This window comes from Abramis brama, assembly GCF_963993115.1.
Source record: "Abramis brama genome assembly, chromosome: 8".
NCBI classification, from domain to species: Eukaryota; Metazoa; Chordata; class Actinopteri; order Cypriniformes; family Leuciscidae; genus Abramis; species Abramis brama.
The window spans coordinates 9,956,748-9,976,194 of record NC_139970.1 but is presented as its reverse complement, the minus strand read 5'-3'; the positions used below and the strand labels follow the sequence as shown (position 1 = coordinate 9,976,194).

General features: G+C 44.1%; 1 protein-coding gene across 2 annotated transcripts in view; it reads right to left on the bottom strand.

Annotated features, from left to right (window-relative positions):
- Window positions 1–19,447, bottom strand: part of LOC311088687 (interferon-induced very large GTPase 1-like) — a 68,347-nt gene that overhangs the window by 22,547 nt on the left and 26,353 nt on the right. The window contains exons 4-6 of one of the 2 annotated variants that reach the window (XM_084122937.1): window positions 15,961–16,117; window positions 15,714–15,844; window positions 11,630–11,744 (exon numbers count right to left, since the gene is read on the bottom strand). In XM_084122937.1, coding sequence (XP_083979063.1) covers window positions 11,630–11,744; window positions 15,714–15,844; window positions 15,961–16,117 — 403 coding nt within the window. Of the gene's footprint in view, window positions 1–11,629; window positions 11,781–15,713; window positions 15,845–15,960; window positions 16,118–19,447 lie in introns of both variants that reach the window. The other variant, XM_084122936.1, reaches the window with a different exon arrangement.

The following is a 19,447-nucleotide window of genomic DNA, read 5'->3' as shown; positions in this document are numbered from 1 at the left end:
GGATTTACCTGGCTTCACTACAGTCAGAGCAGACAGAGACACGAAGGCTAGCAGGAAGCGTAAGGGAGGGGGGCTTGTGATATTTATCAACAATAGATGGTGTAATCCTGGACATGTTACTTTGAAGATGACAACCTGCAGTAGGGACATTGAGCTGTTGGCTGTAAGTCTCCGCCCTTACTACATGCCTAGAGAGTTTTCACACACCATCGCGGTTTGTGTTTACATTCCCCCGTGAGCACAAGCTGAAGTGTGACGTCATCCACTCGGTAGTCGTGAAACTGCAGACACAGCACCCAGAAGCCTTCCTGATTATTTCTGGGGATTTTAACCAAATCACACTTGACTCCTCACTGTCTGCTTTCTGCCAGTATGTTGACTGTTCCACCAGAGGAAACAGAACTATTGATTTACTGTATGCTAATGTTAAGGATGCATACACTGCCATTTCTCTACTGCCACTGGGGAGATTAGACCACAATCTTGTTCTGCTCCAGCGCAAAGTTGTAAAGCAACCCATCACCACATGTTCCTTCAGGAAGTGGTCTCATGGGGTGGAGGAAGCCATGCAGAGCTGTTTCCTGTGTACTGACTGGGGAATGCTACAGGAGGCAAAAGGGGAGGACATTGAGGCTATCACTAGTTGTACAAGTAACTACATGAATTTATGTATGGACATTGTTGTTCCCACTAGATCTGTATGCTGCTTTGCCAACAACAAACCCTGAATCACGAGCAACATCAAACCAGAAGAAAGAGGGATTTTATGATTGGTGACCAGGAATAGTTAAAAGATGTAATGACATGCTTGGCAACAATGGTAAAATGACCTGCTCTGATCACATTCTCTGGTAATAATAGCTTTGTAGGACTATATTTTATTTTGATAATTAGTAAAAAAAAAAAAAGTAAAAAAATCTGTTAAATTGATTATGTTGATTGATTATTTAAAAAGAATAATATATTGATATATTGATGATATTTTAATATAGGGCTATTTTCTGTTCCTTTTTTTTCCTGTGTTGTTTAATTTAATTAGGTGATTCTAAGTTTAAATATTGATGATTACAAGCTTGGGGGAAATGCAATTAATTGCAATTAATTACAGCAAATTGTGCAATTAATTAGCAATTTTTTTAATCGATTCCCAGCCCTAATATATATATATATATATATATATATATATATATATATATATATATTTCTTGTGGCTCAGTGTCACACCTGAATGAAAGGCTCATTATGCAGCTCATTATGCGGGTCTTTTGTCCTTGCATTCGTTCTTCTGGCTCAGTGACACACGTGAATGAAAGGCTCATTATGCATATATATATATATATATATATATATATCCATCCATCCATCCATCCATCTTCTTCCGCTTATCCGGGGCCGGGTCGCGGGGGCAGCAGTCTAAGCAGAGATCCCCAGACTTCCCTCTCCCTAGACACTTCCTCCAGCTCTTCTGGGGGGACACCGAGGCGTTTCCAGGCCAGCTGGGAGACATAGTCTCTCCAGCGTGTCCTAGGTCTTCCCCGGGGTCTCCTCCCAGTGGGATGCGCCCGGAACACCTTCCCGGGAAGGCATCCAGGAGGCATCCGGAACAGATGCCCGAGCCACCTCAGCTGACCCCTCTCGATGTGGAGGAGCAGCGGCTCTACTCTGAGCTCCTCCCGAGTGACCGAGCTTCTCACCCTATCTCCAAGGGATCGCCCAGCCACCCTGCGGAGAAAGCTCATTTCGGCCACCTGTATCCGGGATCTTGTCCTTTCGGTCATGACCCAAAGCTCATGACCATAGGTGAGAGTAGGAACGTAGATTGACCGGTAAATCGAGAGCTTCGCCTTGCGGCTCAGCTCTTTCTTTACCACGACAGACCGGTACATCGACCGCATTACTGCAGAAGCTGCACCGATCCGTCTGTCAATCTCCCGTTCCATCCTTCCCTCACTCGTGAACAAAACCCCAAGATACTTAAACTCCTCCACTTGAGGCAGGAACTCTCCACCAACCTGAAGTGGGCAAGCCACCCTTTTCCGACTGAGGACCATGGCCTCGGATTTGGAGGTGCTGATTCTCATCCCAGCCGCTTCACACTCGGCTGCAAAACGTCCCAGTGCATGCTGAAGGTCCTGGCTTGATGAGGCCAACACGACAACATCATCCGCAAAGAGCAGAGACGAAATCGTGTTGTCACCAAACCTGACACCCTCCGGCTCCTGGCTGCGCCTAGAAATTCTGTCCATAAAAATCATGAACAGAACCGGCGACAGGGCAGCCTTGCCGGAGTCCAACACGCACCGGGAACAAGTCTGACTTACTGCTGGCAATACGAACCAAGCTCCTGCTTCGGTCGTACAGGGACCGGATAGCCCTTAGCAAAGGGCCCCGGACCCCATACTCCCGGAGCACCCTCCACAGGCCGCCGCGAGGGACACAGTCGAATGCCTTCTCCAAATCCACAAAGCACATGTGGACTGGTTGGGCAAACTCCCATGAACCCTCCAGCACCCTGTAGAGGGTATAGAGCTGGTCCAGTGTTCCACGGCCTGGACGAAAACCACACTGTTCCTCCTGAATCCGAGGTTCTACTATCGGCCGGATTCTCCTCTCCAGTACCCTGGCATAGACTTTCCCAGGGAGGCTGAGAAGTGTGATCCCCCTGTAGTTGGAACACACCCTCCGGTCCCCCTTCTTAAAAAGAGGGACCACCACCCCGGTCTGCCATACCAGAGGCACTGTCCCCGACTGCCACGCGATGCTGCAGAGGCGTGTCAGCCAAGACAGCCCCACAACATCCAGAGACTTGAGGTACTCAGGGCGGATCTCATCCACCCCCGGTGCCTTGCCACCGAGGAGTTTCTTGACTACCTCGGTGACTTCAGCTTGGGTGATGGACGAGTCCACCTCTGAGCCCTCAGCCTCTGCTTCCTCAATGGAAGACGTGACAGCGGGATTGAGGAGATCCTCAAAGTATTCCTTCCACCGTCCAACGACATTCCCAGTTGAGGTCAACAGCTCCCCACCTCTACTGTAAACAGCGTTGGTAGGGCACTGCTTCCCTCTCCTGAGGCACCGGACGGTTTGCCAGAATCTCTTCGAGGCCAGTCGATAGTCTTTCTCCATGGCCTTACCGAACTCCTCCCAGGCCCGAGTTTTTGCCTCCACAACCACCCGGGCTGCAGTCCGCTTGGCCTGCCGGTACCTGTCAGCTGCCTCAGGAGTCCCACAAGCCAACCAGGCCCGATAGGACTCCTTCTTCAGCTTGACGGCATCCCTTACTTCCGGTGTCCACCACCGGGTTCAGGGATTGCCGCCTCGACAGGCACCGGAGACCTTACGGCCACAGCTCCGAGCGGCCGCTTCGACAATGGAGGTGGAGAACATGGTACACTCGGACTCAATATCTCCAGCCTCCCTCGGGATCCGGTCGAAGCTCCGCCGGAGGTGGGAGTTGAAGATCTCTCTGACAGGAGACTCGGCCAAACATTCCCAGCAGACCCTTACAGTACGCTTGGGTCTGCCGAGTCTGTCCAGCTTCCTCCCCCGCCATCGGATCCAACTCACCACCAGGTGGTGATCAGTTGACAGCTCCGCCCCTCTCTTTCAGATGAAACGACCACAAAGTCGATCATCGACCTACGGCCTAGGGTGTCCTGGTGCCACGTGTACTGATGGACACCCTTATGCTTGAACATGCTGTTCGTTATGGACAAGCTGTAACTAGCACAGAAGTCCAATAACTGAACACCGCTCGGGTTCAGATCAGGGGGGCCGTTCCTCCCAATCACGCCCCTCCAGGTGTCACTGTCGTTGCCCACGTGGGCATTGAAGTCCCCCAGTAAAACGATGGAGTCCCCAGTCTGAGCACTTTCCAGCACCCCTCCCAGAGACTCCAAGAAGGCCGGTTACTCTGCAATGCCGTTTGGCCCGTAGGCACAAACGACAGTGAGAGATCCCCGACCCGAAGGCGCAGGGAAGCGACCCTATCGTTCACCGGGGTAAACTCCAACACATGGCAGCTGAGCTGGGGGGCTATAAGCAAACCCACACCAGCCCGCCGCCTCTCACCATGGGCAACTCCAGAGTGGTGAAGAGTCCATCCTCTCTCGAGGAGTGTGGTTCCAGAGCCCAAGATGTGCGTAGAGCAGTGTTAATTTTGGCAGCCATTTTTGATTTAGTCTTAGTTTTCATCTTGAGACGAAAATACTTATTGGTCTTAGTCACATTTTAGTCATTTTGTCTTTCATAGTTTTAGTCTAGTTTTAGTTGACGAAAAGTCATTGCATTTTTTGTCAACTTTTAGTCAAACTGCAGTTACCGACATTAATTTTGGTAGCTATTTATATGTATTCTTTATTTTTTATCTCTAGGCCAATTCAGTTAAGCTTATGAGAAATGTAAATTAAGGTAACAGGCTGTATTGACATTGCACTCTTTAGCAGTAGCACTTGTGCAATTCTACATACCCCTTTTCCTTAGTTCAGTGGTTTTTAGAGTGCCCTACCCCCTGGCACCCCCTCTCTTCCACTTAGACTGCAGTCACAATTTTTCCATTAAGGGACAATATTTTTTAAATATTTTTTTTTATTAAACAATGTTCAATAAATATGCAATGATGGTAAAAACAAAGTGATACCGGTACTTTTAAAATATTAAATTAAAGCCAGTAGTAAGTCACTGTCTTTATGAGTGAGTCATGGAGTCATTCATTCATTCATTCATTCAGTAAGGAAGCAAGCTGCTATTTTTATGAACGGGTCAGGAATCTCACGATTCTTTCAAAGCAACAGATTCGTTCACGAATCACCGCTGTGTGCTGCAGTTCTGCTGTGGCTTTCGTTGCAAAATAGAGCAATAAGCCTAAATGTAGGCTAGTACATTATTTAATGTTACCCTTCTGTTTGTTGAACTGTTGTATAAAATTAATGTCACATTTGAAATCGTGTGGATATTCAGGAAACATTGCATTCTTGCTCGTATAATATGATAAACATTAAAACACTGCTGGATATCAGCCTATATTTTGATCGCAGATTTAGTAGCACAGATAGCGCAAACCGCTCGTGGCAGAACACAGACCGACTGAACGACACTTTAATTTAAGTAGAAAATCTCAAATGAAGATCGCTAAACTCCAGCTTACTCGTCTGTGTTTTCAGATCATCCGCGGTTCTTCAGCAGTGTAGAGAGCGCGCGCGCATGGTTGCCAGATACTATTGAAAAGACCGGGTAGAAAACGTGTTATATTAACAGAAAAGCTCTGACTCGGGGTTTAATTATTGAAATCTGGCAACCGTAAGCATGAACGCTCGTAAAAAACAGTCAATGTGTTGTCGTCTCCTTTATTTGACACAAACTACAAGTGGTTTTGGTTAAGTTTAAAAAATGTTTAAAGTTTAAACACATTTCAGTCTCGTCTTTTTTCGTCAACGATATTGCATGTTCATATAGTCACAGTTATCGTTTAATGACGTGGGTGTCGTCTCTCATCGTCTTGTCTTAGTCAGGGGAAAAAAGGTCGTCAACGAACATTTTTCGTCATAGTTTTCGTTAACGAAATTAACACTGGCGTAGAGGTGATCCCGACTATCGCTAGTCGGAACCTCTCAACCTCACGCACAATCTCGGGCTCCTTCCCCGCCAGCGAGGTGATGTTCCACGTCCCTAGAGCTAGTTTCCGTGTCCAGGGATCGGGCTGTCGAGGCCCCCGCCTTCGACTGCCGCCCGATTCTCTAAGCACCGGCCCCTTACGGTCCCTCCTGTAGGTGGTGAGCCCACGGGAAGGCGGCCCCACGTCGCTCCTTCGGGCTGAGCCCGGCCGGACCCCGTGGGGGGAGGCCCGGCCACCAGGCGCTCGTATACGAGCCCCATAACATATGAGCAGAAATTGGTGAATAAAAGCTTATTTGATGTGGCAGTCTATTTTACAGTAAAAACTTTATAATCTATCCAAAACTAGTCAACGAAATGTTGCCTTTCATATTTCGTCTGTAACATAGGCCTATTGTTTTCATGATATATTAGGGCATATAAATGTTAATTTGCAGTTTAATACGTTGCTTATACAAAGACATTTTATTTCAACATATTTCAGTCGATTTTGACTCATCTAAGTATAGCAATATAGTTTGGTAAAAGCTGTTCATTCATTCACACACAGAAACACGATTCAAATTTAAACAGTCTTTTTGCAAGCTGTAGTAAACAACTGCATGCATCTCTGCCATTCATTCATTCACACACAGACACACAATTCAAATTTAAATTTAAAGTCATTTTGCGGTTTACAGACACTATTCCATATTTCGATTAGAACAAAGCACTTAAGAATAAAGAATTTACTATTCCTCAGCTGGATCTGTTGCTCCTCGAAATGAAACTACCAGCACTTCTGAGGTAAATTTTCCAGGATTATTATTATGATAGTATTATTCCTCACAGCGTTGTGAGACGGCATAAGCAAGTACATTAATCTGATTAAACTTGAGTTTTATCGAGCTGATGTGGGCGTTCACAGGTTTGCATGTAGTGCCTCAGACCATTTGCATTTGAATAGTGCGCGCTCTCCATGGGTGTGTTCATATTAGCAGATAATGAGTTGCAATGGGCTGTAATGAGAACAACTGACATCTCTCTCTTTTCATACAGATTACATAAACAGAGAATATTTGTTTTAGTTTTGAATTATATAATTTAAAAGCAGACAATTAAATGATTATAAAGATAGCTCATGTCTGGGTGACTAGTATTCGCTGAGTTTTGTTTAAGTTTAGAGACGTGCTCCAGAAAAAAAGTTCACGGAGACAGAGAGCCAGAAAGCACAATCTATTTATTTACTTTATTTTACAAAAACACAATGTTTATTTTCGCTTGTAGGTGGACACATAAAAAAGTAGACATTTAACAGTCTTAAGTCTGTATGACCATAAATGACGGAGTATTTTAAGTCTATTTTGCTGCTATGTGAAAAAAATCGAGCAAAACGTGCCGGCGCATTTGCCGACCCCAGGGGGTAAAGCTCAGCCAGGGAGGCTGACCAGAGAGCCTAGCAACTTAGTCCCTGGCTGAGCTCATAGGACAGAGGCCTCATCACTCCGTCCTCTACGCTCAGAACAGGAGCCTACCAAGGAGGCTTCACAAACCCTAACAACTCAGATTCGCTATTCAGGCGGAGCTCTAGGGGAGCGGAGGCCTCAGAAGAATGACTCTCAATAACAAGAGGAGGCCTAACAACGCTCCTTTTTAAAAGCAGCAGCCAAGGAGACTCACATACAGTCTGACAACTTGGCACAACTTGGCGCGTGCCCTTGCCCTTCAGTATCATAATCTAAATGGCAGAATCAGAACCTTCATGAGGACGCCTCAACCAAAGAAAGATAGTATGGTAGCATCACCACGTCTCTGTGCTCCCGCAAACCCTTCACATTTACATATTGTGAAAAAAGGATGAATGCAGGCTGAATATGGTTTCCCCCGTGCTTGATCTTGCCTCACCGCAGTAGAGAAAGAGTCATGCCTGGCTGGAACAGATGACTGCGACTGCATTGCAAAAACGTGCTTTTAACCACTTCGTGAGTCAAGCACACTTTTTTCAAGCATCAGATTATTCTTATAAAGAACCATAAGAGAATGCATAGCTATGAGTGCCATCAACTCCCTTGAGAGCTGAACGTTAATTATTATGCTGAGCTTGTGCAAACATTAACTACTATCCCTCAGGAGAGAGCAGAAAAGGAAAAGTCTTGTGAATGCATCATAACTAGTGCATCAAGCTTCTTAGAAGAGTCAACAGCAATCCACCGCGCGAACAGAGCTTTTGATTGAGAAAACCTCACAATTTGTGCATTCAGCTCCATCAAGAGCTAAAGGTGCATGATCCTCACTCTGTACAAAACGCACCAGATGCAAGGAGCTTCATGAAATGCTGGGCAAAGTGTTTATCCATGATATTCGCTCCTTAACACATACACAGACAAACGGTATACTGAAGACAAAAAAAGGATGACGTATTTCACATGTGCCTTTTTATACTCACGGTCTCACCTGAAGTGACGTCATTGGCTGTCGCCAGCCAATGTCAAGTTCATTGTCGTGTTTAGACTCATGCTTCAGACACCGGAGGTATTCCCTATAACGCCCTCTAGGGGACGCAGTTAGAGTTCCCATTCAAAAGGGAAACACTAACAGATCTCCCAAGATCTCAGCAAAGGAGGGTTAAACAACAAAAACAGCTTTACCAGAAACACTTATTACAAACAAGTTTGACTTTATTTCTGTCATATATCATAGATGAGTTTATTGAGAATTTAGATATTGACGACTTGTTGAAAATAATAAAGTCTGATATCACCATTAAGGTGATCAGTGTTTGCTTTAGTTGAGCTCTTGACCCTTAACGTTTAAACATTAGATTTTCTTGGCTAAAAAAATCCAAGACAAATACTGCGGGTGAACTGTTGGGTATTTATTGTTGATGTCCCAGTTCGTAAATCTTATTCAAAGATTTATCACTAAACAAAAGTGTGGTAGATCATTAAATGCTTTTAAATATTGTAATAAAACGATTTGATAATATAATACATTGTGCTCAAATTTTAATATTTAGAATCTAGACACACAAATATCAAGAATTAGCGTATGAATCTCAACAACGATGACATGCTTCATGTTGCAATGAATGCTGGGAACCATGGATGAGTTTTATACCTTGGTAGCTCCCAGAATGCATTTGTGTTGTGCACAATGTGTCTAAAAAAGTAACTGATTACCACAACATTGCTGAACCTCTTGTTATAGTATCACAGTGTTTATAATACAATATTTGTAGTGGCTTTCCTATAAGCCCGGTAAGGTGTTCTTCGTGCATAGTTAAAACAATGTCCACACAGCAGTATCTGTTTGAACAGTTTGTTATCCATTTAATGAGATGTATGTTACAGAGTTTAAAAAGCATTGGTTCTATGGTAAGAACCATAATATTCCCGCCACCTGTCCCTCTCTGATTCAAACCAGTTTAAAAGTTTAAATATCATATGATTGAACAGGTGTGGGTTTCACCTGCACCACTGGTGCACACCGCCATCTAGTGGTTGAACAAATTACATTATGCTCGAACAATATTTATAATGCATTTAAAGGGGGGGGTGAAATGCTCATTTTCACTCAATCTCCTGTTAATCTTGAGTACCTATAGAGTAGTATTGCATCCTTCATATCTCCAAAAAGTCTTTAGTTTTATTATATTTATAAAAGAAAGATAGGCTGTACCGAGTCTTTCCGGAAAAAAACGAGCGTCTGGAGGCGGGCCGTGTGGGCGAAGCTAAAGCTGTGCTAACCGAGCTAACAACAACACACAGAGACATTTGAAGCAGTTTTACTCATCGCCTGCGACCGCGAACCTTTATCATTGTGACTGCTCCATCCTTAAGCATTAGACGATCTGCAAATCCGTCGATCTGGGCTTTGTTTATAAAACAATCATCGTCGAAATGCAGGGAACAAACAGTCTTGCACAAAAACAAACAGTCTCTGAAAAAACAAACTCCATCCACTGGTCCCTTAACGCTGGGTTCTTTAGGAATCTGTGCAGGGTTGTCTTGCCCTGGCAACCAAAAACCCACTTCTTTGGTGAGCCGAGCAGAGCGCTTTGATGAGGTAAGTTACTGCTTTCGCTCTCTTCTCTCTCTGTCTGGTCTACGAGTGCGCGCGCGCCCGCGGAGAAGTGCCCTTAGGACCCATATAAGGAAATTCTGCCCCAGCTGACGTCACGCAGACCCATACTCAAAAAAAACTTTCCGAAACTTGTGACAAACCGGAAGGACAATTTTTGGCACAGAAATACTCCTTCAAACGTACAATTTAATTTTTGAAACTTTGTCCATGTTTAGCATGGGAATCCAACTCTTTAACAGTGTAAAAAACTCAGTATGCATGAAATAGCATTTCACCCCCCCTTTAATGAACTAACACCCTTTTGATCAGTGGACATTGGGATGAAACCTGTGAACCAGGATATTTAATGATGATAATGTCATCATCAATAAATACCCAACAGACCCATTTCTTCACCTATGCCTATCCTTAGCCCTACGCCCCCTCCATTTTCATTTGTATTTGATTCTTGTTTTGTTTTGTTTTGTTTTGCATTGTTATTATTATCTACCTGCCCTGTAAAGCGACTTTGGGTTCGTGAAAAGCGCTATACAAATTCAATTTATTATTATCATCCTCAGCATTTCTCTTGGCATTCTTGCCATAACAACTGTGTCTTCAAAAGACAGTTACAGCAGCCAGAAAAAAAAACTAAAACTAAAAAGTCAGGGGCAAGAGCCCAACTAAAGCAAACACAATCTCAATAATGGTAACTATTGTTTTAAATAAATAAACAACATCTAAACCTCTGTTGATTCTCAATAAGAACTTCTGTAGATGTATGACTGAATGTCAAACAGGGGTACATGCATCGTTGAAGAAATCAACTAGCTAGTCACAACTGTTTCCCAAAACCATACTGTCGCAAACCTGTCATTCAACCACACTGATTAATGATATCACACAGATGGTGGAGTAATAACTTCTTTAATAAATCTGTTTGAGATTGAATTAATGCTATATGTTTTGCTATAAATTACGTCATTATGGCATCTGATGACTATTTCTATTTCTCAGTTATTTTGCTTTATTTCCAGATTCAATCATAGGCTGGTTTTTACGTAGCCGTGCATGTTCGCACATGCGCACTCTCCAAAAACTACGCTTTAAATCTCTTGACAAACTAAAAGTCGTAAATGACAATGTATTTGTTAGAAATAAAAGATATAGATTATACTGAATGTCAGCTTGCTTATTTTGCTCAAGATAAGGATTTATTGAGTCCACATGTCATGCAAACAAGAAACTGTATCTAACCACAGGTCGAGAGCTGTCGTTCCAGCTAACCAACTTTGCGATGCTGTTTGAGAATGTTTGTTAGAACAATGGTTTCGGGAAACATTGACTCGTTGAACTATGCTGATAACGATGGAAATTGCGACCACTGTTTGCTAACAATGCTTTCTGGAAACTCTTCTGTTGTGATCTTGAGAGATCTGTTAGTGTTTAATGTTCTGTTGGGATTTAAAGGGTTTCTGTTGTGTGAGTTTTGTGGGTCACAATTGTGCTGAAGAGTAGAGTCTGTGATTCAGTCTGGGAGAAGACCATGAAGCACTGATGCTGTGCTGCATGTTGCTTTATTTAAAAGGCAATAACTGAATTGCAGTGATGTCTATTAATTACGTTGTTTAGTTGTAGTTGTTTTTTAGTTAAGTATTTCCACACAAAGTATTTGCAGCTTAATAAATACACTTCTATGCTGAAAAGGCCATTTTACCCATTAGGCCATTAGGCTTGTGAAAGGCACCTATCCAATTTCCCCTCAATAACAGCAAATTTTCATTTTTGGGTGAACTATCCTAACGATTAAGAACTAACTATTCAGATTTTCATATGGTCAGAGAAGGGGAAGGATCACTGCCACTATATTACATCACATCATGGATAGCATCAAAGCTAGGACTCACATTCAGTGTGTTCAAAGAGTAAATTGTTTAAAAAAAATATTTAATTATTTAAACTCTAAATATTTTACCTGGCATTAGAGGAGCTTGCTCTTTGTCTGTTGTTTTCACCTCAGTCCATGTCCTATCTGTCTGTGGAGGTCCATCTTCCTTCATAAATGTAACTGTCTGTGGAGATTCATCTGTCTGTGGAGATTCATGGATGATGGTCTGAGTTACAAACTACATATGAACAAAAAAAAATATTTAAATAATAATTAAATGCATTCTAATGCAGAGTTCACACTGCACGATTTTGTAAGTAGTCAGGTCTCGGTTCCCTTTCAGCTGCTCACGTTCAACGTAGTCGACGTGTCGACTGATTGGGATCACGCTTAGGGAGCCTGTCATCTTCGAGTATTGTTAAAACGAGCCAATGCACACATTGGCGTGCGAGATTTGCATCCACACTCCGCCCTGCAGCGCGGGTATAAATACGGAAGTGGATGCACGCACCACTTGTTTTTCGCTGAGGAGCCGATCGGAGCCCGGAGTCAGCGGTGGTCCAGCAATAGTGGTGACGGGACTACGTCTCTGTTCCCTCCTTCAGGGAACGAGGGTTACATCCGTAACCGAGACGTTCCCTTTCAGTCGCTCACGTTCGACATAGTCGACGTGTCGACTGATTGAGATCCCTATTATCCACGGACCACTTGTCTTTCACTTCAGAGCTGATCGGTCTTCATGTTGATGTTTCTGAAGAATGTTCTTTGTTATATTACAATGAGCGAGTGTGTCGGTGCTTCTTCAGGAAGTCTCTACCAGTGCTGATGGTTCTACAACATGAGTGCAGCGGTGTTCGCAAGCTTTCTGAGCTCTCAACTGCTGTTTTAACAGCATCACATTTCTGTTTGTGTTTGCTTGTCTGACGGCCGGTTGAGGGCGAAGAGAGTGAGTGCTTCACTGGTACAGGCTGCACCATCCCTGTCAATGTTGCAGCGATCATTCCCCTGTGTGTTCCAGCACTGGTGAGAGTTTTTCCATTTCCTGAAAGAGCAACACAGGTGCTTTTGCGCCTTTTTCAAGATGTCATTCCACCTGTGCGTTTCTGGATGCGAACGTTCCCTGTCCCCCTCTGACGGTCACAATTGTTGCATCACGTGTTTGGGCTTACAGCACGCTGAAGCAGCTTTTGTGGATAGTTCATGTTCTCATTGCGGGAATTTGTCTTGGTGTTGAGATCAAGACTCGCCTTTATCCGTGAACTTTCCATACCCCACCCTCAGGTGCCGTATGAGTGGCTGACCGTAGGATAGTGATGGAGTTTCTGCCCGGTAACCATTCCCCCTGGACTCCTCACGATTCCATCACACCGCTACCGGTGGATTCCTTTGTTGAGCACGCTGGCCTGTCTATAATGGATGGGCCAGAGGTTCAATTGGAGGTTCCTCAGGAGGATAGGATGCCGATTGCAGCATCAGAGGGTGAGTTGGGCTCTGGAGATGATGACTCAGCTGCGATGTCCCCTTTGGGGAGTACAACGTTGCCTGAGCTGGATCCACAGTTGTCAGCTATGCTGAAACGGGCCGCTGCTGACGGGCTCGAGTGGAACCCTCCACCGTGTCCCGCTCAGTCTCGGTTGGATGATTGGTTTCTCAGGGCGGGCCTTGCTGGTTCTCAGTTCGCCGCCCCAGTACCTTTCTTTCCCAAGGTGTATGAAGAACTGACCAGGTCGTGTATGGCACCTTTTAATGCTAGAAACGACCTGGATAGTTTCTCCCCCCTCACTACCCTTGAAGGAGGAGCAGTGAGAGGTTACATGGCTGTCCCTCCTGTGGAGTGGTCTGTCGCGGCACACCTGTGTCCGGCGGCCGCTGCATCTCGGTTGGGGGAGCCACGTTTCCCCTCGCAGGCCTGTAAGTTTTTGTCTGTCAGACGTAGCTTATAGAGCTTGCGGGCAAGCTGCTTCCTCTCTGCATGCCATGGTGTTGTTACAGGTCTATCAGGCCAAGAAACTCATGGACATGCACAAGGGTAGTCTAGACCGTGCGCTCATGAGTGAGCTCTGCACTGCAACTGACTTGGCTCTCCGGAGCACGAGCGGTGCGGCCTGCGCGATCAGTCTAGCGTTGTCCACCCTGGTGGTACAGAAGCGCCATAGTTGGCTCAGCCTGGTTGATATGGCAGATGCGGACAAGGTTCAGTTCTCTGCTGCTCAGGCACATATGGAGAAGGTCCGACACATCCTGCCCCAGCGGCCCGCTGCTGCCATCCACCCCGCTGTTCCTCCAACTGCATGTCGCCGAAGGCGTACCCCTGCTGCCGCTCACGCTGGACCACTGCAGCAGCCTTCACTCAGGCCTCAGCAGAGAGCTAGCCGCAGGCAAGCCACACAGCCTGTATCAGATGCTGTCAAACCCGGTGGCAAGAGCAAGACTAAGCGTTCCTGATACAGGCCATTACGCCTTCTTCCGTACCCAATGCCGACCAGTGGAAACAGGTCAGTGCTGCATTGCGCACTCAGACACCGCTCCGGACCACCCCTGGGCCCTCTGAGCCAGGTCCCTGCTCCCCACTCTGCTGCCCGACCCCGGGTACGTCTGTAGTGCCTCTGATTCCCCTGGCACGGTTTTTGGAAGCCTGGAAAGTGCCTTCCAATCCATACAGCTTCAACTGATCTGGGACCATTTCGGAGCCGCACAGATCGATCTGTTTTCCTCTCCAGACTCATCTCATTGCCAGTTGTTTTACTCCCTGACCGAGGGAACTCTCTCCACAGATGCACTGGCACACAGCTGGCCCCGGGGCTTTCGCAAATATGCGTTTCCCCCAGTAGCCTCCTTGCACAGACACTGTACAAGGTCAGGGAGGAAGAGGAGCAGGTCTTGCTAGTTGCCCCTTATTGGCCCAACCGGACCTGGTTCCCTGAACTTGCGCTCCTCTCGTCTGCACCTCCCTGGCCCATTCCTCTGAGGGAGGACCTTCTCTCTCAGGGACGGGGCACCATATGGCACCTGTAACCAGACCTCTGGAAACTTCATATCTGGTCCCTGGACGGGACGCAGAGGATCTAAGTGATCTACCACAATCGGTCATAGGCACCATAGTTTCTGCGAGAGCACCCTCTAAGAGGCATGCTTACGCATTGAAGTGGAACCTGTTTGTTAATTGGTGTTCTTCTCACAGAGAAGACCCCCGAAGATGCTTGATCGGGACCGTGCTTTCTTTCCTGCAAGAGGGGTTGGAGCGAAGGCTGTCTCCCTCCACCCTCAAAGTATTTGTTGCCTCCATTTATGCACATCATGATGCAGTGGATGGAAAATCCATGGTAAGGCACAACCTGGTCATCAGGTTCCTTAGGCGAGCGAGGAGATTGACCACTCCATACCCTCTTGGGACTTATCTCTGGAGCTGACCTTTGACCTCCCTTTGAGCCTCTGCAGTCAGTAGAGTTAAAAATTCTGTCGTTAAAGACAGTTCTCCTGCTTGCATTGGCCTCCATCAAGAGGATAGGGGACCTGCATGCATTTTCAGTCAATGAATCGTGCCTGGAATACGGGCCGGCTAACTCTCATGTTATCCTGGGACCCCGGCCTATATATGTCCCCAAGGTTCCTACCAGTCCCTTTCGGGACTAGGTGGTGAACCTGAAAGCACTGCCCCTGGAGGAGGCAGACCCAGCCCTGGCTTTTCTCTGTCCTGTCCGCTCCTTGTATGTGGACAGAACACAAAGCCTCAGGACCTCAGATCAGCTCTTCATCTGTTACAGAGGCCAGCAGAAGGGAAAGGCTGTCTCAAAGCAGAGGTTGGCCCACTGGATAGTGGATCATCTCCACTTCACGTCGGGGTCCTGATCAGCCTATCGGGATTGTATTCACTATAACAACCACCTCGCTCTACATTATCCCTTATATCTACATCTCTCTCTCTCTCTCTCTCTCTCTCTCTCTATATATATATATATATATATATATATATATATGCATTTTTTGCAATAAATGTAAAATGTATTGGTTTTGTATATATAATCAACATTTGAGCTGTTCGCAATGCATCATGGGATTGTAGTTCTTTGTTTCAGTAAAGCTGCTAAGTACACAGTCTTGTGCCTTTGTCTTTTTGTCCGATTTTCAAAAAATACAAACAAAAAAAAAACATTTGGCTTGTCTCTCTCACCATCACCGCCTCTTGTGCCTGTGATTGTTCTCCCTGTTGAGATCCAAAAAACATTGATTTTGCTCCTTCCAGTAATTTTCCGAAAAATCCAAGTCTTCCTCCTGATACTGCTACTGCTGCTTGTGTTATACCTATGACAATTTCAATTATTCACCTTGTTCAGATGGTGTTTCTTAGGAAATATAAATAAGTAAAATATAAAGAACAAATATTGTACATTTAATCAACCAACTTAAATAATTTTTACCTGGAATAAAAAATGGCAGAGATCCATCTTTCTGAGAAGATTCATCAATCTTTACAGCCCCATCTGTCTGTGGAGACTGATCTTTCTGAAGACTCTCATCTGTCTCCATAGATTTGTCTGTCTGTAAATATTCATCTGTATGTGGAGATCTCTCTGTCTGTTGACATACATGGATGATATTTTGAGTAAACAACATAAAAATATAAATAATAATAATGGAATTATAATTTCTCTCTTTCTCTTTCATATTCTGCCCAGTGAACAAGAGCATTTGTTAACTCTTTCCCTGCCAGCAGTTTTTAAAAAAAGTTGCCATTCAACGCCAGCATTTTGATCATTTTCACAAAAATGTCATGGCCACCAGTATATTTTGTTTTTGATTTATATGCTGTTTAATGTTGATGATCCCGTTATTTTACATATGCATCTGCTTACACATTCTCTCACTTGTTTCTGCTACTTCTTCATGTGTATTAATCAGGAGATTCAGTAATCTTTTGGAAGATGTGTAATAGCGGTCCCTACCATACACTCAAAAAAATGCTGGGTTGTTTCTGTTGTTTCTGTTATGTAATCATTGTTGGGTTGATTGTGCTGGGTCAAAATGCTGGGTTGCTCTGGGTACTGTAACACATTATTGGGTTGCTCATGCTGGGTAAAATGAGTTGTAAGGGGGTTATTCACAAATAAACAGCTGGTTGGGTTATTTTGACCCAGCAACTGGTTTATTCTTTGCGGAACTTTCTGGATCTTCACTTCAGACTCAAGGAACACACCACACGGGAGCAGGCAGTGTTTTATGGTAAGTTAATAATGTTTTTGAGAGCAGGCGCGCTCAACTCCCAAATCGTTTATGGGTGCGAGTAATAAAGAAGTTATCAAAAATAAAGATGAAAAACCGCACTCTCAAAGTATACTTTCATAGATTTCATACTTTCACGCGTTTAGGCCTAAGCCATCATCAGTGTGTACGGTGTGTGTAAGGGTACAATAAATCTATTAAAGTATACTTTGAGAGTGCGGTTTTTCATCTTTATTAAATTTAATAATGTTTACCTATATTTTTAAAAAGTTGTGGTAACAGCAAGCTAATTCCACTGTTCAACATACAGTCTTTGATATGGAAGTGTGAGGGGTAACGTATTTATTCTGTGAAACCTAAATAGCCACAACTAGCCGGTTAGATTTTTTGACAAAATGCAGCATCGTTAAATCCTTAATTGTAAACCAGCTAGGCCTATATCAGCAGCCTTTTTGAAATATGCAGTTTAAATTGTAAATTAATCACGTAATTATCGTATTCATTGTGAACATTGTGTATTTAAAAGTGAGGAAAGCGTTTTGAATGAAATCCATACAAGCGCAGAGTATGTTTTAGTCCCTCACAGGGCTCGCACGTAAAATCTGTGGGAAATTAGCCTCGAGGCTACTGTAGCTAGTGAGTTGTGTGTGGAAAGTCTGCTGGCATATTGTAGAAATACTCGTCGTCAGAAGAAGTGACTGGGGTAAGTTCCAGCATAGTCTCCTCCTGCGTGTGTCTTCTGTAATGTCTGTCGGAACCAGGATTGTTCAGAAAAAAATTTAACTGTGGAATAACATCACGATACGCGCCGTCACATTGTGATCTGTTAGTAGTGTAAAGGAATTTCCGCCTGGATTATTGTCAATGGACAGGCGCCAGTTTTGAGAAGAAAATGATTAAGAATGATCGTCAATATTTAAAACTTTAAAAATGTAGATTTACATGATACCCTACCATGCATGTCATCTTTCATTTTATTGTGTAACATTATCTAAGCGTGCCGATCATCAGCACTGCCGGAGCTGCCAGTCAGGAGATTAACGAGCAGTTTTGTTGGTTTGTGAGTTTTAATGTTGAAGACACTATCAACATTACAGTAATATTTTGACTTTTATTGCCTAAATGTTGACAATATTAGTACAAAGTACTTTTTGTACTAATATTACTATAATTCAGTTTGCAAATACTGAATTGAATTTAAATAGACATTTTGTTTGTTTGCCACATTTAGTCATATTTGGTAATGTTTGCAATAATGTTTTTTGATACTTCCACAAAAAAAGTTTAATTTGCATGTTAGTTATATTGCAACACTCAAAGTGATTGTGTGTAATCAACAGGTGGGGACCAACATGGTTGAATATTCACAAAATGAGATGACTGGAGCATTGCTGTTCAAATTGCAAGCTTTTCCCAAATCACAGAAGTGACCTCGATATGTGGGTTAGCGGTAGCATGAGCCGTCAGGCAAGTGTTATTTAACTCCTGATGCACTTACAAACTTTCCAATGCCTCGTTTTATGAGTACAGAACCTATTTGTACTACTGTAGAAGTTTGGTGCCATTCTGGGCATTATTAGTGGGGTAATTTACGAGATACAACCTTGGATCCATTAGCGCCTGCACTAAGCCATTCGGCTGATATCTCTAAATAAGCTCTAACTTTAATAATGTTCAACCAAGGGAAAAAAGGCTTCTGGGGGGTGTTTGGCTCGAGGTCATGGTGCAAAGGACCCTAGGTTGAAATTATTCCGAACCATCCCTTTAACACTATGCTGGTGGTTCCCACAGAGCGGTGTTAATTTAACATGGGTTTTGCTGCGCAGTGGCTTGGTATTCTTCCATAATGAGAGACTTAGAGGCTGTTTACATGACACCGTTTTCAATTAAAAACTAAAAACTTTTTTATGCGTTTTGGCCGTTCATTTACATGACAACAGCGTTTTGGGTGATTGTAAACGCAAACTTTTGAAAATGGGTTTCAAAGTGCATGTTTTTGAAAACGGTCTCCGTGTAAACAACAAAAACACGAATCTGTGAAGACGATGACGTCATGCACATGCGTATTACATGTTCAGTCTATAGTTTTTCATCTTCATCTAATAGTCTGGAAGCAGAATACAGTAATTTTTGTGGATCCGTGTGAATGGAGATCGTTTTGTCAATGGTGACGTCTGTACGCAGAAAACTCAAATGAAAAAACTTCTCCATTTCAAGCATATCGTTGTCATGTAAACGTACCCCAACATGCCGCAATGTCACATGTCTCACAGTATACTGCAGAGTATGGCATGTATCATTGGATGCACACAAACTTATGTTCTTTTTAATAGTGTTTCACGAGTTCACACTTACAAATAAGTCAGATGGAATAAAAAGCGTATTTGGCGTGCTGTCCGAGGAGAGGGCTCCGGGCTCGGTATTCGGCCCAAACCCAGAGTACTCCCCCCGTATTCCTGGCTGTAAAGAAAGAGCCAAGAGTGAGGAGTCGGGGTGGTGGAGGGATGCTGGAAAACTGTCAAGAAATGTTAGGTGAGTTGACAGAGTGGATATATATATACTTCTTGTCATGCTGATTAGGGAAGACATAATTGTTTGATGACAAGTAGATTGGATTGATTATCTGAACGTGCTCCTCCCGAACTTTGTTTATAAAACATCATTCATTTTCATATTTTTGCTGGT